Raw genomic sequence first — 24,922 nt, 5'->3', positions numbered from 1 at the left:
TCAGCAGTACATGGAGCCAGTGTTCTCCCCCAGGCAGGTGGCGCCCCCTCCCTGCTGCCCCATGGCACTGCCGCTGCCGCCGCTGCTGCCCCCCCTGGCACACGCTCCATGTGCCCCAGCACCCCCATGCCCCATCCGTGTAACCTGCAAACACGGCACATGCTTAGTGCACGCCTCCTCACCCCACCTCACTCCCACCCCTCACGTCTCTCACCCCCCATCCAATCCCCCTCTACTTCCCCCTTGCATCCCATCTCATTCCCCCAACCCCCTCTCTCTCCCTCTCCCCCTCCCTCTCACACCCCCCCTCAGCCCCTCCCCCATCCTCTACCTCCTCAAACCCCCCCTTCACCTGCCCTGTCCCCCTTCCCCTCTCCCCCTCCTCTCAGCCCCCACCACCATTCTTTTCCCCCATCATGCCCAATCCACCTTGTGCCCCTTCCCCCTGACCCCCCCAATCCTCCCTTCCCTCCTCCTCCCCTCTCTCACCCCCCCACCCCGTCCTCGTCCCCCTCACACTCACCGCCCCATGCCCCTCTCCTTCCCCTTCAGCCCCCCCCCTCCCCCATCCCACTCACCCCTTCCCTCTGACCCCGCGCCCTCCATCATGCCACCCACTCATGTCCGCCCCCTCCCCAAGCCACCTCCCACACGATGGGCTGGTGGGACAATCAATGGGTTGGTGGAGGTGACAGGTCCATGGGATGACCCTCTACAGTCTGGTGTGACAGTCAACAATGGGATGGTGGGACATTCAATGGATTGGTGGGACATTCAATTTGTTGGAGTAACCTCCCAAAGGATGGCTTCCCCCCCACACACACACTCACCTGGGCGGGCCTGGCTGTTCTTTGGGGTCTGGCAGGCATCCCCCTGGAAGAGAGGGGGGCAGAGGCAGAGGCAGCGGCCGTGGAGGAGGGTGGTAGTGCCCCCATTACGGCAGAGCTGGCACTTGCACACGTCGTACTCCGCCACGTACTCGCCCAGTGCACGGTCCAGGTTCCCACGGACACGCGGGCTGTGGGGCAGGGTCAGTGGCACCAGGGCGGAGATGGGCTGGAGCTGGGGAGGGGCGGGGGTGGGGAGGAGGGAGGAGGGGAGAGGGTAGGGGACAAGAGGGGAGGGGAGGAGAGTGGTAGAGAGTGGGTAGGAGAGGGGTAGAGAGGGGAGTGGAGGAGGGGATGAGAGGGGAGGAGGGGAAGGTAGTGGAGAGGAGAGCGGTGGTGAGGAGACGCGGAGAGGGGAAGAGAGGGGAGGAGAGGGAAGGAGAGTGGAGAATGGAGGAAAGTAGAGGAGAGGGGAGGAGGGGAGGAGGGGAGGGGAGGAGGTAAGGAGAGGGGAGTGGGAGGAAAGGGGAGGAGAAACAAAGGAGGGGAGAGGGGAGGAGAGTGGAGAGTGGAGGAAAGTGGGGGAGGAGAGGGGAGAGGAGGGGAGTGGTGGGATAGATGGGAGGCAGGAGTGGGAGAAGGGTGAGGTGGTGGGGTGGGGGAGGGGAAAGAGCATCAGTTAACCATGGAAAGGTTCCATCAACACCACCCATGCACAAGTCCCTTCCCTGGGCGATATGACAGCCTAGCGACAATTTACAATTTTTACCAAGCCAATTAATTGGCAAACTCGCACGTATTTGGGAATGTGGGAGGAAACCAGAGCATCCGGAGAAAACCCACGCGGTCACATGGAGAACGTACAAACATAGAAACATAGAAATTAGGTGCAGGAGTAGGCCATTCGGCCCTTCGAGCCTGCACCGCCATTGAATATGATCATGGCTGATCATCCAACTCAGTATCCCGTACCTGCCTTCTCTCCATACCCTCTGACCCCCTTAGCCACAAGGGCTACATCTAACTCCCTCTTAAATATAGCCAATGAACTGGCCTCGACTACCCTCTGTGGCAGAGAGTTCCAGAGATTCACCACTCTCTGTGTGAAAAAAGTTCTTCTCATCTCGGTTTTAAAGGATTTCCCCCTTATCCTTAAGCTGTGACCCCTTGACCTGGACTTCCCCAACATCGGGAGCAATCTTCCTGCATCTAGCCTGTCCAACTCCTTAAGAATTTTGTAAGTTTCTATAAGATCCCCTCTCAATCTCCTAAATTCTAGAGAGTATAAACCAAGTCTATCCAGTCTTTCTTCATAAGACAGTCCTGACATCCCAGGAATCAGTCTGGTGAACCGTCTCTGCACTCCCTCTATGACAATAATGTCCTTCCTCAGATTTGGAGACCAAAACTGTACGCAATACTCCAGGTGTGGTCTCACCAAGACCCTGTACAACTGCAGTAGAACCTCCCTGCTCCTTTACTCAAATCCTTTTGCTATGAAAGCTAACATACCATTCGCTTTCTTTACTGCCTGCTGCACTTGCATGCCTACTTTCAATGACTGGTGTACCATGACACCCAGGTCTCGCTGCATCTCCCCTTTTCCTAGTCGGCCACCATTTAGATAATAGTCTGCTTTCCTGTTTTTGCCACCAAAATGGATAACCTCACATTTATCCACATTATACTGCATCTGCCAAACATTTGCCCACTCACCCAGCCTATCCAAGTCACCCTGCAGTCTCCTAGCATCCTCCTCACAGCTAACACTGCCCTCCAGCTTAGTGTCATCCGCAAACTTGGAGATATTGCCTTCAATTCCCTCATCCAGATCATTAATATATATTGTAAATAGCTGGGGTCCCAGCACTGAGCCTTGCGGTACCCCACTAGTCACTGCCTGCCATTGTGAAAAGGACCCGTTTACTCCTACTCTTTGCTTCCTGTTTGCCAGCCAGTTCTCTATCCACATCAATACTGAACACCCAATGCCGTGTGCTTTAAGTTTGTATACTAATCTCTTATGTGGGACCTTGACGAAAGCCTTCTGGAAGTCCAGATACACCACATCCACTGGTTCTCCCCTATCCACGCTACTAGTTACATCCTCGAAAAATTCTATAAGATTCGTCAGACATGATTTACCTTTCGTAAATCCATGCTGACTTTGTCCAATGATTTCACCACTTTCCAAATGTGCTGCTATCCCATCTTTAATAACTGACTCTAGCAGTTTCCCCACTACCGATGTTAGACTAACTGGTCTGTAATTCCCCGTTTTCTCTCTCCCTCCCTTCTTAAAAAGTGGGGTTACGTTTGCTACCCGCCAATCCTCAGGAACTACTCCAGAATCTAAAGAGTTTTGAAAGATTATTACTAATGCATCCACTATTTCTGGAGCTACTACCTTAAGTACTCAGGGATATCTGGCCCTGGGGATTTATCGGCCTTTAATCCATTCAATTTACCCAACACCACAACACAAACTTCACACAGACAGAGCCCGAGGTTAGGATCGAACCCGTGTCTCTGGCGCTGTGAGGTAGCAACTCCGCAGAACGAAATGGACAGGCAACATATCGGGTTGGGGCCCTTCTTCATTCTGTCCAATTCCTTCCACAGACGCTGCCTGATCCGTTAAGTTCCTCCAGCACTTTGCGCTTTGCTCAAAATTCTGGCACCTGCAGTTCCTAGTGCCTGTAACATGCTGAGGGTGATGTTAAGATGTGTTGCGTTTCCATGCTCAGCCTCCGGAGGCTGCACCATGACAACAGAATGAAACCATTCCTCACCAAATGTGTAGGAAGGAACTGCAGATGCTGGTTTAAACCGAAGACAGACACAAAGTGCTGGAGTAACTCAGCGGGCCAGGCAGCATCTCTGAAGAGAGGGAATGGGTGACTTTAGGGGTCGGGACCCTTCTTCAGACTGACTCCAGCATTTCGTGTCTATCCTCAACTGAAGCCACTTGCTCTAATTGTGGCACAGAGTCTTGACTACTAAATGTTTAACATGCACTGAACAATGTCGCTATTATAGGACGGTGCAGCGGTAGAGTTGCTGTCTTGCAGCGCCAGAGACCCGCGTTCCATCCTGACTACGGGTGCTGTCCATACGTAGTTTGTACGTCCTCCCCGTGACCTGCGTGGGTTTTCTCCGGGTGCTCTGGTTTCCTCCCGCACTCCAAAGACATGCGGGTTTGCAGGTTAATTGGCTTTGGTGAAAAAAATTGTAAATTGTCCCTAGTTTGTAGGACAAACTGTTAGTGTACAGGGAGATGGCTGGTCGGCATGGACACGATGGGCCAAAGGGTCTGTTTCAACACTGTGTCTCTAAAGTCCAAAGGAAGTCCCAGTGGATGGCCCCAGACTCCCTTTCTCTCATCCCCCCACTCTTTCTCCTCCCCTGTATCCATTACCACACTTACCCCCCCCCCCCCCCCCCCCCCCCCCCCCCCCCCCCCTCATTATAGTGTGAATTCTCCATCCAGTGACAACTCAACCCACTGCCAGAATCCCATACAACATCAGGTTGGAGACACAAGGAAATGCAGATGCTGGCTTACACAAAAAGACACAGAGTGCTGGAGTAACTCAGCGGGTCAGGCAGCATCTCTGGAGAACATGGACAGGTGACGTTTTGGGTCAGGACCTTTCGTCAGAACAGACACAGTTCATAGAAGATCATGGTTGCTGTGGTTAGTGTGGTGTTGTATTTATGAGTTTGGTTTGCTTTAATTTTCTCCAGTTACTCCAGCACTCTGTGAAACGTCACCTATCCAGCACTCCACCTACGTTCTCCACAGATGCTGCCTGACCCGCTGAGTTACTCCAGCACTCTGTGAAACGTCACCTATCCATGTTCTCCAGAGATGTTGCCTGACCCGCTGAGTTACTCAGTTATGTGACTACATGAGATTCCTCCCACGTGACTTTAGTTCAGTTTAGAAGCAAGCCCTTTGGCCCATCGAGTCGGCGCTGACCAGCGATCACCCCGTATACTATCACCATTTCACAAACCAGGGATAATTTACAATTTTACAGAAGCCAATTAACCTACAGACATGTATGTCTTAGGGACGTGGGAGGAAAGCGGAGAAAACCCACGCAGGTTCACGTTCACAAATTATAGTAGAATTAGGCCATTCGGCCTATCGAGTCTACTCCACCGTTCAGTCATGGCTGATCTCTGCCTCTTAATCCCATTTTCCTGCCATCTTCCCATAATCCTTGACACCCGTCACGGGGAGAACGTGCAAACTCCGTACAGACAGCAACGGTAGTCGGGATGGAACCCGGGTGTCTGGCCCTGTGAGGCAGCAGCTCTACCCGCTGCACCACTGTCCAGCTGCGTCATGATGTCACGACCCTTGGACCCAACGCCTACCGTGGGCCTGATGAGAGCGGGGGACCTGACCAGCGAATCGACCCATTCGCTGTAGACGGAGCCATCGATGGGCTTCTTCCCCGCGGACAGCATCGCTTTCAGCTTAGTCAGGTATTCCACGTCTCCACCAATCACCAACGCCACCACGTCCTGAATGACAGATGGCACCCGGCTTGATGCTGACGAGAGAGAATGTTGGAAACAAGAGGCTGAGACAATCCCGCGAGTGTGTGACGGGATAGTGCGGAGGAAGCATCACTCTGTGTCTGACTCCAGGAGTATGTGTGAGGGGTAAAGGGCCTGTCCCACTTACGTGTCCTTGGCGTGCAAATTACGCGACCTTGTGGTCGCGTTGAGGCGCACAGGCATCGTGTGGCCGCGCGGGCTCCGGTCCCACTTAGAAGCGCGGAGGGGTATGTAGTTGTGCGCGACATCGCACGGGGCTCCGAAATTTTTGTAGCGAACGCAATCTTCGCGCGCCAACGGTCTGTTGCGTAACTGACGGCCAAAGTGGGACAGGCCCAAGACACTGGCGCGACACAACGTCTCACCTCCAACAGCAGCAGAAGCGGGCAAACTATCGCCAAACTCAGCCTGGGGTTCATGGCCGTTGCGGTCCGGGTCCGCCCCCACTCAGCGGGGCCAAGAAAATTGAAGATAGACACAAAATGCAGGAGTAACTCAGCGGGACCGGCAGCATCTTTGGATAGAAAGAATGGATGATGTTTCGGGTCAAGACCTTTCTTCAGTCTGAAAGAAGGGTCTCGACGCGAAACGTCATCCATTCCTTCTATCCAGAGATGATGCCGGTCCCGCTGAGTTACTCCTGCATTTTGTGTCCATCTTCAAATGACGTCACGCGGTCCAGACGGCTGTGTGGACGCATGAAATCGCATGCAACCTTGGCGGGACCGTCGCACCTCAATGCGACCACGAGGTCGCGTAATTAGCGTGCCACGGACACGTAAATGGGACAGTGGCTTAAGAATGAATTGATAGGAACCTGAGGGGCAACATTTTGTACACAAAGGGTGCTGGGTGTCTAGGATGGGCTGCCAGAGGAGGTAGATGGGGCAAGGACTATCACTACATTTAAGATACATTTGGACAGGTGAATGGATAGGACAGGTTTAGAGGGATATGGGCCAAACATGGGCAGGTGGGATTGGTGCAGATGGGACATGTTGGTCGTCGTGGGCAAAATGTGCCGAAGTGCCTGCTTCCACATTCTATGTCTCTGTGACTCGGTCCAAGGCTGTTTGCTGTCAAGTAATTTCGTTTAGAAACATAGAAACATAGAAACATAGAAAATAAGTGCAGGAGTAGGCCATTTGGCCCATCGAGCCTGCACCACCATTCAATATGATCATGGCTGATCATCCAACTCAATATCCTGTACCTGCCTTCTCTCCATACCCCCTGATCCCTTCAACCACAAGGGCCACATCTAACTCCCTCTTAAATATAACCAATGAACTTGTCTCAACTACCTTCTGTGGCAGAGAATTCCAGAGATTCATCACTCTCTGGGTGAAAAATGTTTTTCTCATCTCGGTCCTAAAAGATTTCCCCCTTATCCTTAAGCTGTGACCCCTTGTTCTGGACATCCCCAACATCGGGAGCAATCTTCCTGCATCTAGCCTGTCCAACCCCTTAAGAATTTTGTACGTTTCTATAAGATCCCCCCTCAATCTTCTAAATTCTAGCGAGTACAAGCCGAGTCAATCCAGTCTTTCTTCATATGAAAGTCCTGACATCCCAGGAATCAGTCTGGTGAACCTTCTCTGTACTCCCTCTATGGCAAGAACGTCTTTCCTCAGATTAGTTTAGTTTAAGCTGAACTACAGCGCGAGAACAAGCCCTCGGGCCCACCGAGTCCGCGACGACCAGCGATCCCTGCACACTAACGCTGGTCCTAGGGACAAAGTACAATTTTTACCGAGGCAAATAAACCTACAAACCTGTGGGGGGGGGGGGGAAGTGAAGCACCCGGAGAAAAACCCACGTGGGTTACGTGGAGAACGTGCAAACTCCGTACAGACAGCACCGAACGGTGGTCGAGATCCCTGGCGCTGTGAGGCAGCCATGCGCCACTTTGCCACCCTGAGAGTAGTGGGCCTTACATGCTGGTGTCCCAGGGGGGGACTACCCCACCCCACCCACACGTTAGACCTCCGTACGTACTTTCTTGTTGTGCCCCGGTCAGGTCACACACCTCGGGGTTGGTTTTCTTGGGTTCCCCCGCAATCTTCGACCTGGAGTTGGTGCCTTTGCTGAGGCAGCCCTTCAGGTGTTCAGCTGTGATACCTGCACGCATACACGGGGAGAGGGAAGAGAGTTACGTTCGTTGGACTGCGTCAGACATGTATCGGAATGAACAAGCTTTTTGGTCAAGCATGCACCCATACAAGGAATTTGCCTTGGTGCTCCGCCCGCAAGTGACATCATAACAAACAGTGAACAATTATGAATAAAGAATAAAACATTAAACCATTAAGAATAAAACATTATAGTTTAAACATGTGAAGAATGAAATAAAATACCAGAGCAAAAGGAGGCTACAGACTTTTGTTTATTGAGGAGAGCTACTGCTCGTGGAAAAAAGCTGTGGTTATGTCTGGCTGTGGCAGCTTTGACAATCCGGAGTCGCCTTCCAGAGGGAAGTGATGCAAAGAGTTTGTGGCCAGGGTGAGAGGGGTCAGAGATGATCTTACCCGCTCGCTTCCTGGTCCTTGCAGTGTACAGTTTGTCAATTGGGGGGGGGGGGGGGGGGGGGGGGGGGGGGGGGGACCAGGAACAGGCCCTTCGGCCCACAATGTCCATGCCCAACACAATGCCAGATTAAATGATGAAGGTTCCCCACTCAAAGCATCACCCATTCCTTTTCTCCAGAGATGCTGCCTGTGCCTGACCTGCTGCGTTACTCCAGCATTTTGTGGCTGTCCAAGTTGAACTAATCTTATCTTAAACATTTCCATATCAGTATCTGCTTTGATCTGTCATTTTCACATCTTACCCTTCCATATCTCTAGACTCCCTCTCCAAAGGGTCTCCACCCAAAACGTCACCTATTCCTCTGCCGAGGTGCTACCTGTCCCACTGAGTTACTCCAACATCAGGTTAAACTGATTTCCTCTGCCTGCATGTGATCCATATCCCTCCATTCCGCACATATCCATTTGTTCAAACCTTGTCTGTTTGAATGACAATAAAAGGTATTCTATTCTATTCACATATTGTGTTGTGTTGCAGCAAGTAAGAATTTCATTGTCCTATCTGGGACACATGACAATAAAAAACTCTTGACTCTCTTGACTCTTGATTTGCCCTCAAAACGTTGACATATCAAATGGGAAAATAGTTCAGACAGTCTACCCTGTCTCTGCCTCATCATTTTCTACACTTCTATCAGGTCTCCCCTCAACCTCCGATGTCCAGCAAAAACGATCCATGTTTGCCCAATTTCTCCTTATACTGTAGCTAATACCTTCTATGGTAAACCACCTTTGCACCTTCTCCAAAGCCTCTTTATGCCTGCAAAGGGGGCGACCAGAACTGCATGCAATCTCCAAAATGCGGCCTGACTCAAGCGTTATAATTGCGTGTAAATCAACTGTCCGTGCTGTTTTCAGCTCCGTTTTCCGCTCCTCCCCCTGCTATTTGTTACATTTAAGGGGCTGTCCCACTGCGGCGACCTAATTTGAGAGTTTAGAAGAGCTTGGGCCTCAACTCAAACTCGCAGCATGGTTGACACGTGGTACTAGGAGGTCACTGTAACTCTCCTTCATACTCGAGGGAAGTTCCCGCATACTTGCGGCCTCAGTTTGGTCGAGGAAAATTTTCAGCACGGTGAAAAATTTTCCACGAGTAAAAATTGGTCGGCATGGTTCTTTTGAACTCGTAGTGCAGTGGAGTGGGGTCGCCATGTAGTTACAGGCAGTCGAGGGCAGCCGTAGGCAATCTCCTTCGCTGACCGGGCATTTTAATTGGCTCATTGGAGTTTTCAGAACCAAGTAAAAACCTACTGGTAGGTAAAATGCCCGTTAAACTTTATTATAAGTTGTCTGGCTTCTTAAAAGTGTCTCCACTCCTCCTCCCCCCCCTTCCCCCCCTTCTCGCCCCCTTCTCTCCCCCCCCACCCCTCCGCGCTGTGTGTGTGTGTGTGTGTGTGTGTGTGTGTGTGTGTGTGTGTGTGTGTGTGTGTGTGTGTGTGTGTGTGTGTGTGTGTGTGTGTGTGTGTGTGTGTGTGTGTCGTGTGTGTGTGTATGTGTGTGTGATTGTCGATCCAGCTCGAGGTTTTTCAGGCAAGTGCCCTCGAGCATGAAGATCGAAGACAGTCGTTGAAAAGTCGCGTTAGTGGGACAGGCCCATTAGGTTTAGTTCAGAGATACATTGCAGAAAACAGTCCCACCGTGACCGCGCCGAACAGCGATCCCCGTACAATAGCACGCCCTACGCACTAGGGACAATTTACAATTTTACCCAAGCCAATTAACCTACAAGCCTGTACGTCTTTGGAGTGTGGGAGGAAACCGGAAGATCTCGGAGAAAACCCACGCAGGTCACGGGGAGAAGGTGCAAACTCCGTACAGACAGCATCTGTAGTGGGGATGGAACCCCTGGTCTCTGGCGCTGTGAGGCATGAACTCTACCGCTGCGCCACCGTGCCGGCCTCAGCCTTTGTCTAACACCACCGACTGCCCCGTGGACAAACTTCCCGCCGGCACTTTGACCTCATGCTGTCAGTGTCTCTTCCTCTGGCCCATCCACACCTCCCTCCCTCCCTCCCTCCCTCCCTCTCTCAGCAACCCCACGCCAACCAGCTTCCCCCACTCCTCACCTTGCAGTGAACCTTGTAGCGTGTTCCGCTTTTGAAAACTCTCTGCCCGGCTCTTCACATCAGCTGAGCAGAAGTTAGACCTGGGATCGAACCGCTTCTTGCACTGCCATGCACCACTCGCATTCATCTTACAAACTTCTACATATGCAGCGAGTTGTGGATGCAGCCCAGTCCATCACGCAAGCCAACCTCCCTTCCGTTGACTCCATCTACACCTCACGCTGCCTCGGCGAGGCCAGCAGCATCATCAAGGACCAGTCTCACCCTCGGCCACTCCCTCTTCCCTCCTCTCCCATCGGGCAAAAGGTACAGAAGTGTGAAAAGGCACACCTCCAGATTCAGAAGGTAGACACAAATGCTGGAGAAACTCAGCGGGTGAGGCAGCATCTATGGAGGGAAGGAATAGGTGACGCTTCGGGTCGAGACCCTTCTTCGGACAGTTTAATAACCACAAAGTTCTCCTCCAGATTCAGGGACAGTTTCTTCGCAGCTGTTATCTGACAATCGAACCATCCTTTCACAACCAGAGAGCAATGCTGAACTACTATCTGCCTCATTGGTGACGCTCGGACTATCTTTGATCGGACTTTACTGGCTCTACCTTGTTCTAAACGATATTCCCTTATCAGGTATCTGTACACTGTGGATGACTTGATTGTAAACATGTATTGTCTTTCCGCTGCCTGGTTAGCACCCAATAAAAAAAGTTTTCACAGAGCCTCGGTACACGTGACAATAAACTAAACAGAAACGTGCCATAGAAAGCACACTGTCGCATTGCATCATAGTGGGGGCGCTGCGAACCAGCTGTCCTGCCATCAGCATATTTGTTTTTTCTATTCTTTTAGTTTTTTTAGTGTGCCTCAATGTGTGCTTTTAATGTCTCTCTGTGTGTCTCTGTGTGCGTGGGGGGTGGATAGGGGGGTAAGGGGAAAACCGCTTTGGTCGCCTCCTCCACGAAGAGGCGACTTTTTCCATGTCGCCTCACTCGTGGCCTAACATAGAGGATCAGTGCGACCTTTCCCGGAGACGCACCTGGGGCTTCAACCGTGGGCGCAGCGAGGACTCTTTCATCGCGGAGCGGGCGATCCCTCGCCGGGGGTTCGCTGGCCCGCGGCAGCCTGAGGCCGCGGTCTGTGGAGCTCCAGCTGGCGTGGCGCCCTAGGCCTGGGATCCCTCGTTGGGGGCCCGGGAGGAAAAGAGCTCCGACCACCGGCCCGCGGCCTACATCATCCAGAAGCCGCGGACTGCGGTGCTTCCGGCTGGCGCGGCGTCCGGACCCTGGTCCCCCTCGTTGGGGACCCCAGAGGAGAAGAGCTCCGACCGCCGACCCGCGGCCTACATCTAACCGCGGGCGCGGCGGGGACTTACCATCGGCTGAGTTCCTCGCCGGGGATCCCTGGAGAGGAGCTCCGACCGCGGTCTGCAGCCTACGGTCTGCGGTGCTTCTGGCTGTGGCGCGGTGGGGACTTTAGATCTTCGACCGCCGGCTTGCGGCCTACACCATCTTGAAGCCACGGTCTCCGGTAGGGAATCACCGATTCGGGACTTACCTTGTCTGAACGTCTGGCTGCCAGCAGTGGCGGCTGCAGAGGGCGTGGTCCTGTACACGGAGGAAAATGGAGGAGGACTGGCCAAATTTTTGCCTTCCACCACAGTGATGAATGTTGTGGCGGATGTTTGTGTTAAATGTTTATTGTGTATTGTGTGTTCTTTTTTATTGTACCGCTGCTGGCAAATTCATTTCACTGCACTTGATGTGCAAGTGACGAATAAATCTGACTTGGCATGACTAGGCTTGGTTTGGGAACAGCTCTGCCCAAGGCCGCAAGAAATCACAGAGAGTTGAAGATGTCACAGTGAGACAGAGGGAGAGTCTAGGACTAGAGGACATAACCTCAGAATTGAAGGACGTTCCTTTAGGAAGGGGATGAGGAGAAATGTATTTATTCAGAGGGTGGTGAACCTCTTTAGGTACACAAAATTGCTGGAGTTTGGAGATACAGCGACGTTTCGGGCAGAAACAGGCCCTTCGGCCCACCTATTCCCCTCCGACCATCGATCCAAGCATATTAACACTATCCTACACAATTTTACATTTAGACCAAGCCAATTAACCTACAAAACCTGGACGTCTTCGGAATGTGGGAGGAAACCAAAGATCTCGGAGAAAACCCACATGGTCACGGGGAGAACGCACAAACTCCGTACAGACAGCACCCGCAGTCAGGATCGAACCCGGGTCTCCGGCGCTGCAAGCGCTGCAAGACAGCAACTCTACTGCTGCGCCACCATAGTCGTCCGTGCCGAGGCAGCGATAGATAGATTATTGATTAGTACGGGTGTCAGGGGTTATGGGGAGAAGGCAGGAGAATGGGGTTAGGAGGGAGAGATAGATCAGCCAGGATTGAATGGTGGAGTAGACTTGATAGGCCGAATGGCTCAGTTCTACTCTTATCACTACCTATGACCTTGTGACCTTATGAGACAGTGACCCTAGGACCCCTCTATCCGACTACACCCCAAGAGCTGACTTACGAGCTTTGCGCATTTCGGACTTATTGAGCACGTAGACCATCTGGTATTTCCCTCCGAGGGTTCCCGACGAAGCGTAGTGGGTGCCGTAGTCCTCCAGGATTTTAAAATACGCTCCCTTGTCGTATTCGATCGGAAGTCCTTTCAGATCCCGTATAAAATCCCCGCTCAGTTCAAGGCCACTGCTCCGCAGCTTGAACCTTGCCAACTCCATCTGGCCTTTGACCCGGATATACTCGTGAGTCTGCAGCGGACAGAGGAAGTGGTTGAAATCAGGGAATTATTTTCCGTAACTAAGGGAACCACGCCCGCTCTCCTGAGAATAAAAGGAGATTCCTTTGAAAGTAAGCGTGCAGGTACAGCAGGCAGTGCAGAAAGCAAACAGCATGTTGCCCTTCATTGCCAGAGGATTTGAGTAGGAGCAAGGAGATCCTACTGCAAAAAACAATAGACAATAGGTGCAGGAGTAGGCCATTCGGTCCTTCGAGCCAGCACCGCCATTCAATGTGATCATGGCTGATCATCCCCAATCAGTACCCCGTTCCTGCCTTCTCCCCATCTCCCCTGACTCCGCTATTTTTAAGAGCCCTATCTAGTTCTCTCTTGAAAGTATCCAGAGAACCGGCCTCCATCGCCATCTGAGGCAGAGAATTCCACAGACTCACAACTCTTTGTGTGAAAAAGGGTTTCCTCATCTCTGTTCTAAATGGTTTACCACTTATTCTTAAACTGTGGCCCCTGGTTCTGGACTCCCTAACATCAGGAACATGTTTCCTGCCTCTAGCATGTCCAAACCCTTAATAATCTTATATATTTCAATAAGATCCCCTTTCATGCTAAATTCCAGAGTATACAAGCCCAGCCGCTCCATTCTCTCAGCATATGATAGTTTCGCCATCCCAGGAATTAACCTTGTAAACCTACGCTGCACTCCCTCAATAGCAAGCATGTCCTTCCTCAAATTAGGGGACCAAAACTGCACACAATACTCCAGGTGTGGTCTCACTAGGGCCCTGTACAACTGCAGAAGGACCTCTTTGCTCCTATACTCAACTCCTCTTGTTATAAAGGCCAACATGTCATTCACTTTCTTCACTGCCTGCTGTACCTGCATGCTTATTTTCATAGACTGATGTACAAGGTCCCCCGGATCCCGTTGTACTTCACCCTTTTCCAACATGACAACATTTAGATAGTAATCTGCCTTCATGTTTTTGCTACCAAAGTGGATAATCTCACATTTATCCACATTAAACTGCATCTGCCATGCATCAGCCCACTCACCCAACATGTCCAAGTCACTCTGCATCCTCATAGCATCCTCCTCACAGTTCACTGCCACCCAGCTTTGTGTCATCTGCAAATTTGCTCATGTTGCTTTGAATCCCTTCATCTAATTTATTGATGTATATTGTAAATAGCTGCGGTCCCAGCACCGAGCCTTGCGGTACCCCACTAGCCACTGCCTGCCATTCTGAAAGGGACCCGTTAATCCCTACAATTTGTTTCCTGTCTGCCAACCAATTTTCTATCCATGTCAGCACTCCACCCCCAATACCATGTGCCCTAATTTTGCCCACTAATCTCCTATGTTAAATGCTTTCTGAAAGTCCAGGTACACTACATCCACTGACTCTCCCTTGTCCATTTTCCCAGTTACATCATCAAATAATTCCAGAAGATTAGTCAAACATGATTTCCCCATCGTAAATCCATGCTGACTCGGACTGATCCTGTTACTGCTATCCAAATGTGCCGCTACACCTTTTATGATTGATTCCAGCATCTTCCCCACCACCGATGTCAGGCTAACTGGTTTATAATTCCCTGTTTTCTCTCTCCCACCTTTCTTAAAACGTTGGATAACATTAGCTACCCTCCAATCCACAGGAACTGATCCTGAATCTATAGAACATTGGAAAATCATCACCAATGCATCCACAATTTCTAGAGCCATTTCCTTGCTCTGGGATGCAGACCATCAGGCCCTGGGGATTTATCAGACTTCAGTCCCATCGGTCTATCCAACATCATTTCCTGCCTAATGTGGATGTCCAGTTCCTCCATCACCCCAAATCCTCTGGCCACTAGTACATCAGGAAGTTTGTTTGTGTCCTCCTTAGTGAAGACAGATCCAAAGTACCTGTTCAACTCATCTGCCATTTCCTTGTTCCCCATAATAAATTCACCTTTTTCAGTCTTCAAGGGTCCAACTTTTGGTCTTAACTAATGTTTTCCTCTTCACATACCTAAAGAAGCTTTTACTATCCTCCTTTATATTCTTGGCTAGCTTACCTTCGTACCTCATCTTTTCTCCCTGTATTGCCTTTTTAGTTATCTTCTGTTGCTCTTTAAACATTACCCAATCCTCTGGCTTCTTGCTCATCTTTGCTACGTTGTACTTCTTCTCTTTTATTCTTATACTGTCCCTGACGTCCCTTGTCAGCCACGGTCTCCCCTGACTCCCCTTGGAATCTTTCTTCCTCTTTGGAATGAACTGATCCTGCACTTTCTGTATTATTCCTAGAAACACCTGCCATTATTATTCCACTGTCATCCCTGCTAGGGTCTCTTTCCAGTCAACTTTGGCCAACTCCTCCCCCATGGCTCCATAGTCCCCTTTATTCAACTGTAACACCGACACCTCTGATTTACCCTTCTCCCTCTCCAATTGTAGATTAAACCTGACCATATTATGGTCACTACCTCCTAATGGCTCCTTTACCTCGAGTTCCCTTATAAAATCCAGTTAATTGCACAACACTAAATCCTGAATTGCCTTCTCCCTGGTAGGCTCTAAGAATTGCCTTCTCCCTAGCTGGTCTAAGAATCCATCACAGAGGCACTCCACAAACTCCCTTTCTTGGGGTCCAGTACCAACCTGATGTTCCCAGTCTACCTGCATGTTGAAATCTCCCATAGCAACCGCGGCATTACCTTTACAAGATACCAATTTTAACTCTTGATTCAACTTGCACCCTATATCCAGGCTACTGTTTGGTAGATAAGTCCCATTAGGGTCTTTTTACCCTTACAATTCCTTAGTTCTATCCATACTGAGTCCACATCTCCTGTTTCAATATTACCCCTTGCAAAGGACTGCATTTCCAGTTCCCAGCCCTGGCCCTCTTGCAGCCATGGCTCTGTAATTCCCACAACATCATAATTGCCAATTTCTAACTGAGCCTCAAGCTCATCCACTTTATATCTTAGACATGGCCTTGTACAGGGCAGTTCTTATACAGGGCAGTTGTACAGGGCCCCGGTGAGACCATGCCTGGAGTATTGTGTGCAGTTTTGGTTTCCTAATTTAAGGAAGGACATTCTTGCTATTGAGGGAGTTCAGTGTAGGTTCACGAGGTTAATTCCCGGGATGGCGGGACTGTCATATTATGAAAGAATGGGTCGACTGGGCTTGTTTTCACAGGAATTTAGAAGGATGTGAGGGGATCTTATCGAAACACATAAAATTCTTAAAGGATTGAACAGGCTAGATGCAGGCAAAATGTCCCCGATGTAGGAGGAGTCCAGAATCAGAGGTTTAAGAATCAGGGGTAGGCCATTTAGGACTGAGATGAGGAAAAAGAAATTCACGCAGAGAGTTGTGAATCTGCGTAATTCTCTGCCACAGAAGGCAGTGGAGGCCGATTCACTGGATGTGTTCAAGAGAAAGGTTGATTTAGCTCTTCGGGCTAAAGGAATCAAGAGATATGTGCGAAAAAGCAGGAATGAGGTAGTGATTTTAGATGATCAGCCAAGATCATATTAAATGGTGGTGCTGACTCAAAGGGGTGAAAGGCGTACCCCTGCACCGATTTTTCAATGTTTCTATGTTTCTATCCACATCCTACCTCTGAAGTGTTGTAGCTCCATATAGCTTCAATTCCTGCTTCAACCATCGCTTTGCCATAAGCCCCAGAAGTGGATCCCGCTCTCAAATCTCTGGTGAGTTCCAAGTACAGCTTCTTCACCATTTCCGACGACGTTTCATAGACCTCGGTGGAGACCAGTTGCTGGGCTTGAGTCTGGAGGTTTAGGACCAGGCGTAGATTCACAGAGTCATGGAGGCACAGGTAACCAGAGATGGGGAGGGAGGCAGGAGAATGGGGTTAGGAAGGAGAGATAGATCAACCATGATTGAATGACTTGATGGACCAAATGGCCTCATTCCGTTCCGATCACATTAACTTATGAACACAGTGTCACAGAGATACAGAGTCACAGAGTCACACAGTTAGTCACAGAGACACAGAGACACAGTCACAGAGACACAAAGAGACACAGAGACACAGCACAGAGTCACAGTCACAGTTACAGAGACACAGTCACAGAGACACAGAGACACAGTCACAGAGACACAGAGACACAGTCACAGAGACACAGAGTCACAGAGACACAGTCACAGAGACACAGAGACACAGAGACACAGTCACAGTTACAGAGACACAGTCACAGAGACACAGAGACACAGACACAGAGACACAGAGACACAGTCACAGAGACACAGAGAGTGACAGTGACACAGACACACAAAGTGCTGGAGTAACCCAGCGTGTCAGGAAGCATCTCTGGCGAACATGGACAGGTGACATTTAGGCCCCGACCTGAAACGTCACCCATCCGTGTTCTCCACAGATGCTACCTGTTACTCCTGCTCTCCTTGTCAAACTTGGCATTGTGTTCAGCATGGACATTGTGGGCCGAAGGACCTGTTCCTGTGCTGTATGGAGTCACAGTCATAGCTACTGAGTCATATTGCATGGAAATAGACCGTTCTGGACAAGACCGTCTACCCAATCTATTCCGCTCATGCTTTTACCCCCCAACGATCTTCTGCACATCCATAAGCCGAGGGGCGAACGCTCTCCCTCCCGTCCCCCTCCCTCGCATCTCCTCCCTACCTGCCCCTACTTGAGCGCCCAGGAGCGGAAAAGACCACAAAAAGCAGTAAACACTGCCCAGTCCATCATCGGCTCTGATCTCCCTACCATCGAGGGGATCTATCACAGTCGCTACCTCAAAAAGGCTGGCAACATCATCAAGGACCCACACCATCCTGGCCACACAACCATCTCCCCACTACCTTCAGGTAGAAGGTACAAGGGCCTGAAGACTGCAACGTCCAGGTTCAGGAATAACTACTTCCCCACAGCCATCAGGCTATTAAACTCAACTGAAACAAATCTCTCCACATTAATAGCCCATTATCTGTTTATTTGCACTTTATCAGTTTATTTATTCATGTGTGTATATATTTATATGGACACACTGATCTGTTCTGTATTCATGCCTATTATGTTCTGTTGTGCTGAAGCAAAGCAAGAATTTCATTGTCCTATCTGGGACACATGACAATAAACTCTCTTGACTCGACTCGATCTTTCCCCACCCCTCCTTCCCCTTCCTCCTCCCCTCTCTCTCTCTCCGTCCCCTCCCGCCACCCCCACCCCCCCTTCCCCGTGTCACCTGGAAGATGAAAGTGGGGATGTTCCAGGCTAGCCGTACCCGTCTCCGGGCTGTGCCGTCCATCACGGTCTCACACCGACCGTTGTAGCGCTCGTTGTCCAGGGGCCTCGCCCGCACCTCCCGCCCCAGCACGTTCACACTGCGGGCACCGGGGTAGCAGCACTCAGAAGGGGGAATGGCCGCAGAGGGCCCCGTGCCCCACAACCTGACAACCAACTTCCTCCCCCACACTCCCCCACCCCGACCTCTCCCCCCCCCTCATGACCCAATCCCCTCCCGACCCTCCCGCTCACACCTCCCCTTGTGACCAACCCTTCCCTCGCCACAAGCCCCAAGCCCCCTTCCCTCTCCTTCATCCCCCTCCCTGCTCTCTCCGGAATCTGCTGGCACTCACCCTGATCCGATGGCCTCGGTCAGGGACAGGGGCTGCAGGTACCCTCGGCAGGTGGGCCGAATGGCCACACACTCATCCTCATCACTGTAATCTCCACAATCATCATCATCATTGCAGGCCAGTCTCTCATGGATGCAGCGCCCTGTGGTGGGGGGAGAGAGGGGCAGAAGGTTGAGTTCTTCATTAGGATGGAGAGTGACATTGTTAATTCAGAAACAATGGTTCTGAACTTAAAGAAAGGTAACTTTGAGGGTATGAGACGTGAATTGGCCAAGATTGACTGGCAAATAATTCTAAAAGTGTTGACGGTGGATATGCAATGGAAGACATTTAAAGACTGCATGGATGAACTACAAAAATTGTTCATCCCAGTTTGGCAAAAGAATAAATCAGGGAAGGTAGTACATCCATGGATAACAAGGGAAATCAGGGATAGTATCAAAGCGAAGGATGATGCGTACAAATTAGCCAGAAAAAGCAGCATACCGGAGGACTGGGAGAAATTCAAAGACCAGCAGAGGAGGACAAAGGGCTTAATTAGGAAAGGAAAAATAGATTATGAAAGAAAAAGGGCAGGGAACATAAAAACTGACTGCAAAAGTTTTTATAGATATGTGAAAAGAAAGAGATTAGTTAAAACAAATGTAGGTCCCTTGCAGTCAGAAACAGGGGAGTTGATCAAGGGGAACAAGGATATGGCGGACCAATTGAATAACTACTTTGGTTCCGTCTTCACTAAGGAAGACATAAATAATTTGCCGGAAATAGCAGGGGACCGCGGGTCAAAGGAGTTGGAGGAATTGAGTGAAATCCAGGTTAGCCGGGAAGTGGTGTTGGGTAAATTGAATGGATTAAAGGCCGATAAATCCCCAGGGCCAGATAGGCTGCATCCCAGAGTACTTAAGGAAGTAGCTCCAGAAATAGTGGATGCATTAGTAATAATCTTTCAAAACTCTTTAGATTCTGGAGTAGTTCCTGAGGATTGGCGGGTAGCAAACGTAACCCCACTTTTTAAGAAGGGAGGGAGAGAGAAAATGGGGAATTACAGACCAGTTAGTCTAACATCGGTAGTGGGGGAAACTGCTAGAGTCAGTTATCAAAGATGGGATAGCAGCACATTTGGAAAGTGGTGAAATCATTGGACAAAGTCAGCATGGATTTACGAAAGGTAAATCATGTCTGACGAATCTTATAGAATTTTTCGAGGATGTAACTAGTAGCGTGGATAGGGGAGAACCAGTGGATGTGGTGTATCTGGACTTCCAGAAGGCTTTCGACAAGGTCCCACATAAAAAATTAGTATACAAACTTAAAGCACATGGCATTGGGGGTTCAGTATTGATGTGGATAGAGAACTGGCTGGCAAACAGGAAGCAAAGAGTAGGAGTAAACGGGTCCTTTTCACAATGGCAGGCAGTGACTAGTGGGGTACCCCAAGGCTCAGTACTGGGACCCCAGCTATTTACAATATATATTAATGATCTGGATGAGGGAATTGAAGGCAATATCTCCAAGTTTGCGGATGACACTAAGCTGGGGGGCAGTGTTAGCTGTGAGGAGGATGCTAGGAGACTGCAGGGTGACTTGGATAGGCTGGGTGAGTGGGCAAATGTTTGGCAGATGCAGTATAATGTGGATAAATGTGAGGTTATCCATTTTGGTGGCAAAAACAGGAAAGCAGACTATTATCTAAATGGTGGTCGATTGGGAAAGGGGGAGATGCAGCGAGACCTGGGTGTCATGGTACACCAGTCATTGAAGGTAGGCATGCAGGTGCAGCAGGCAGTAAAGAAAGCGAATGGTATGTTAGCTTTCATTGCAAAAGGATTTGAGTATGGGAGCAGGGAGGTTCTACTGCAGTTGTGCAGGGTCTTGGTGAGACCACACCTGGAGTATTGCGTACAGTTTTGGTCTCCAAATCTGAGGAAGGACATTATTGCCATAGAGGGAGTGCAGAGACGGTTCACCAGACTGATTCCTGGGATGTCAGGACCCTTATGAAGAAAGACTGGATAGACTTGGTTTATACTCTCTAGAATTTAGAAGATTGAGAGGGGATCTATAGAAACTTACAAAATTCTTAAGGGGTTGGACAGGCTAGATGCAGGAAGATTGTTCCCGATGTTGGGGAAGTCCAGGACAAGGGGTCACAGCTTGAGGATAAAGGGGAAATCCTTTAAAACCGAGATGAGAAGAACTTTTTTCACGCGGAGAGTGGTGAATCTCTGGAACTCTCTGCCACAGAGGGTAGTTGAGGCCACTTCATTGGCTATATTTAAGAGGGAGTTAGATGTGGCCCTTGTGGCTAAGGGGATCAGGGGGTATGGAGAGAAGGCAGGTACGGGATACTGAGTGGATGATCAGCCATGATCATATTGAATGGCGGTGCAGGCTCGAAGGGCCGAATGGCCAGCCTGCACCTAATTTCTATGGGGAGAGAGGGTCTATGTTTCTAAGGTGGGGAGAGAGGGAGATAGAGTGGGAAGAGAGAGGGGGGAGAGAGGAGAGAGAAGGAGAGGGGGAAGGGGAGGGAGAGGGTGAGGGAGGGAGATGGAGAGAGGAAAGAGGGGGGAAAGAGGGAGAGAGAGGACGAGGGAGAGAGGGGAGGGAGCGGCGGGGAGATGAGATGAAGCACTCTCTCTCCCTCTACACAACCACCCTCTCCACCCTCCCACTCACACTTACGTATACACACACAGACATATACACACACAGACACATACAGACACACACTCTCCCACCAGGGTTGCCAACTGTCCCGTATTAGCGGGGACATCCCGTATTTTGGGCTAAATTGGTTTGTCCCGTACGGGACCGCCCTTGTCCCGTATTTGACCGCTACAACTCGGGTCGAGGGGACTGTCGGGTCGGAGCACCGTGTCCGGCCCCGCCTCACCCGTCCCGACGTAGTGCAGCCCATGGAGTGCAGCAGCAGCAGCAGCAGCAGCAGCGCCTCGCCCGTGGCCCCGTCGGTCAGCAGCCCGGCCAGCTGTCCGACCTTCGGACCTTCGCTTACGGCCGACACCACCACCCCCCCTCCTCATGGCCGATCATCGGTTCATGAGTTGGATGGGGTGCTGGGCCAAAACTCCTCAGCTGGCCCGCCGGCTGGGCTTTGTGTGCAGTCCAGCACCCGGGACAACTCATCATTCACCCAGCCACGGCCGAGTCGGTCAACGAATTGCCCTCGGGAATTTGTCCCTTATTTTGACCTTTTGTCCCTTATTGGGGAGTGAGAACGTTGGCAAAACCAAACCCCCACCCACACTCCCGGTGCCCACCACGCACGGGCGTGTAAGGTGTGTTTACCGTTGGTGCAGCTGAAGCCGTTGTCACAGGGTGTGTTGGCCTGGCATGTGTCCAGGGCTGGGCATGGCTGCCCCTCGTACAGGAAGTCGGTGCAGGGCCTGCCCCCGAACTGGCCGAACTGGATCACGGATCTGGACCGGTACTGCGGGGGGAGCGGAGCAGAGAGGAGACGGTCAGCGTGCAGACCGAGAGGCTCGGAGATTGCCGGAACCTTCCGCGATCACCGCCTCTAACCCTAGTCCTCCTCATCCACACATAGCGGGCAGTGCCAACTGAGATGCTCAGCGAGTGCCGGAACCTTCTACAGTCACCCACTCTACCCCTTGCCTGCCCGTCCATGCCAACTGAGAGCCTCGCCGAGCGCTGGTACCTTCCGCGGTCACCCCCTCTACCCCTCGCTGCCCCCTTTGGACAGACCAGGGCACACCACCCCTCCCCTCCGCCTCACGCTCTTCACATCTCATGGTCTAACTAGGCATCTGGTACAGCACGGACAGTGCGGGCCGAAGGGCCTGTCGCAGTGCTGCACTGTTCTTTGTTGTGTGTTCACTGGACATGCAGAGAAGGGAGGGATGTGGATCTCTGGCAGTGGAGTTCAACTTGGCAGCACGGACATTATGGGCCAAAGGGCCTGTTCCTGTTCTACCTGTGGAGTCAGAGTCACACAGCACAGAAACAGGACCTTCGGCCCAATTCACTCACGTCAACCAACATGCCCAATCCACACTAGTCCCACCTTTCCATGTACCTCCCAAAAGTTTCTTAAACATTGCGATAGTCTTTTGGGTTCCTAATTTGAGGAAAGACATCCTTGTTCACCAGCTTAATCCCCGGGATGGCGGGACTGTCATGTGAAGAAAGATTGAAAAGACTGGCCTCGTATTCACTGGAATTTGGAAGGTTGAGAGGGGATCTTATAGAAACGTATAAAATTATAAAAGGACTGGACAAGCTGGATGCTGGAAAAAAGTTCCCACTGATAGGGGAGTCCGGAACCAGGGTCCACACAGTCTCAGAATAAAGGGGTGGCCATTTAAAACTGAGATAAGAAAATTATTTTTCACCCAGAGACTTGTGAATTTGTGGAATTCTCTGCCACTGAAGGCAGTGGAGGCCAATTCACTGGATGGATTTAAAATAGAGCTCTAGGGGCTAGCGGAATCAAGGAATATGTGGAGCAGGTAGGCACGGGTTACTGATTGTGGATGATCAGCCATGATCACAATGAATGGCGGTGCTGGATGGAAGGGCCTCCTGCACGTATTTTCCATGTTTCTATGTTTCTAACTACCTCGTCCAGCAGCTTGCATCGTACACCTACCACCATTGGCGTAAAAATGTTAAAATTAAACGATTCCCCCATCTCCAATATTTAAGAAGCATTTAGACAGGAACATGGATAGGACAGGTTTGGAGGGATATGGACCAAACGCAGGCAGGTGGGACTAGTGTAGCTGGGACATGTTGATCCGAGGAGCCTGTTTCCACGCCATATGGCTCTCCTTAAACCTTTCCTACCCATTGCACCTGTCCAAGTGTTCAAAGCTGTTAGAGTCCCAGCCTGAACTACCTCCTCCGGCAGCTCGTTCCATACACCCACCACCCTCTGTGTGGAAAAAGTTGCCCCTCAGATCCCTATTAAATCTTTCCCCTCCCCACAGTGGAGAAGCGGTAGAGTTGCTGCCTTACAGCGCCGGAGACCCGGGTTCGATCCCGACTACGGGTGCTGTCTGTACGGATTTGTACGTTCTTCCCGTGACCAGCGTGGGTTTTCTCCGAGATGCATTTTGTTGTCTCTGTACTGTACACTGACAATGACAATTAAATTGAATCTGAATCTGAATCTGAATCTGAGATCTTCCATTTCCTCCCACACACCAAAGACGTGCGGGTTTGTAGGTTAATTGGCTTGGCATAAATGTAAACAATTATCCCTAGTGTGTGTAGAATAAAGTTTGTGTGCGGGGCTCGCTGGTCGGTGCGGACCCGGTGGGCCGAAGGGCCTGTTTCCACGCTGTATCTCTAAACTAAACTAAACTTAACTAAACAACCTTAAACTCATGACCGAGGTTTAGATTCCTGGATCTATGCCCCACAGTATTTTATGAATCTCGATATGGTCACCCCTCATCCTCCTTCGCTGCAAGTCAGTCTATCTAATCTGTCGCTCTGCCTTCAACCCTGCGTTCCATGGTAAACCGTTGTGGCTCTAGTACCTTGTTGTCTTGGCAGGGCTGGCAAGAGCTCCACTGACTCCAGGGTGACAGCTCACAGGAGATCTTGCTTGGAGCACTCGCATCTCTCCTCATCCTCAGCACATGGATCGTCTGGTCCTGCCCAAACCTGCGTCAACACAGCCCGTGAGAAGCCAGATCGCATCCGGAGCCAACTAACCCGATTCCAAGCGTGTGAGAAAGTTGGGCCGAGGGCTTGTTTCGTGCTGTGTGAATATACGACTCTACCAACACCCCTGGTGGAGCCTTCCATGTTCCTCGGTGTATGAGGGAGTGCAGCGTAGGTTCACCAGGTTAATTCCTGGAATGGCGGGACTGTCATATGTTGAAAGGATGGAGCGACTGGGCTTGTGTACTCTGGAATTTAGAAGGATGAGAGGGTATCTTATTGAAACATATAAGATTATTAAGGGATTGGACACACTAGAGGCAGGAAACACGTTCCCGATGTTGGGGGAGTCCAGAACCAGGGGCCACAGTTTAAGAATAAGGGGTAAGCCATTTAGGACTGAGGTGAGGAAAAACAATTTCATACAGAGGGTTGCGAGTCTGTGGAATTCTCTGCCTCAGGAGGCAGTGGAGATCAATTCACAGGATGCTTTCAAGAGCGAGCTAGATAGGGCTCTTAAAGATAGCGGAGTGATGGGGATATGGGGAGAAGGCAGGAATGGGGTACTGATTGTGGATGATCAGCCATGATCACAGAGAATGGCGGTGCTGGCTCGAAGGGCCGAATGGCCTTATCCTGCGCCTGTTGTCTATTGTCTATAAACCTTACCCGTCTCTCTCCTCCGCCCCGGACAAAGGTGTAGCAGAGAGGAGTGCCAGGAGGTGCAGAGCGGCAAGGGTTCGAGTCCAGCTTCGGCCCATCGTACCCAAGCCCCACGGTGGAGGAGTCTTTACTGAGGTCCAGACACCCAGAGTGGGCAAA

The 24,922-nt window shown here is 50.8% G+C and overlaps 1 protein-coding gene across 1 annotated transcript; it reads right to left on the bottom strand.

The window, feature by feature from the left end:
- On the bottom strand, positions 1-24,922 carry LOC129695273 (complement component C9-like). Its single transcript, XM_055632065.1, is given in 12 exon segments — positions 1-60; positions 62-144; positions 831-1,062; positions 5,214-5,392; positions 7,398-7,520; positions 12,592-12,832; positions 16,440-16,613; positions 18,055-18,193; positions 18,449-18,590; positions 21,758-21,899; positions 23,974-24,100; positions 24,770-24,922. Coding segments are annotated over 12 exon segments (1,734 nt in total). The 5' UTR covers positions 24,862-24,922.

The sequence above is a fragment of the Leucoraja erinacea genome, chromosome 3, assembly GCF_028641065.1.
Source record: "Leucoraja erinacea ecotype New England chromosome 3, Leri_hhj_1, whole genome shotgun sequence".
NCBI classification, from domain to species: domain Eukaryota; kingdom Metazoa; phylum Chordata; class Chondrichthyes; order Rajiformes; family Rajidae; genus Leucoraja; species Leucoraja erinaceus.
Note: the sequence above shows the minus strand (reverse complement) of the source record. Positions and strands in the feature narration are given on the sequence as shown.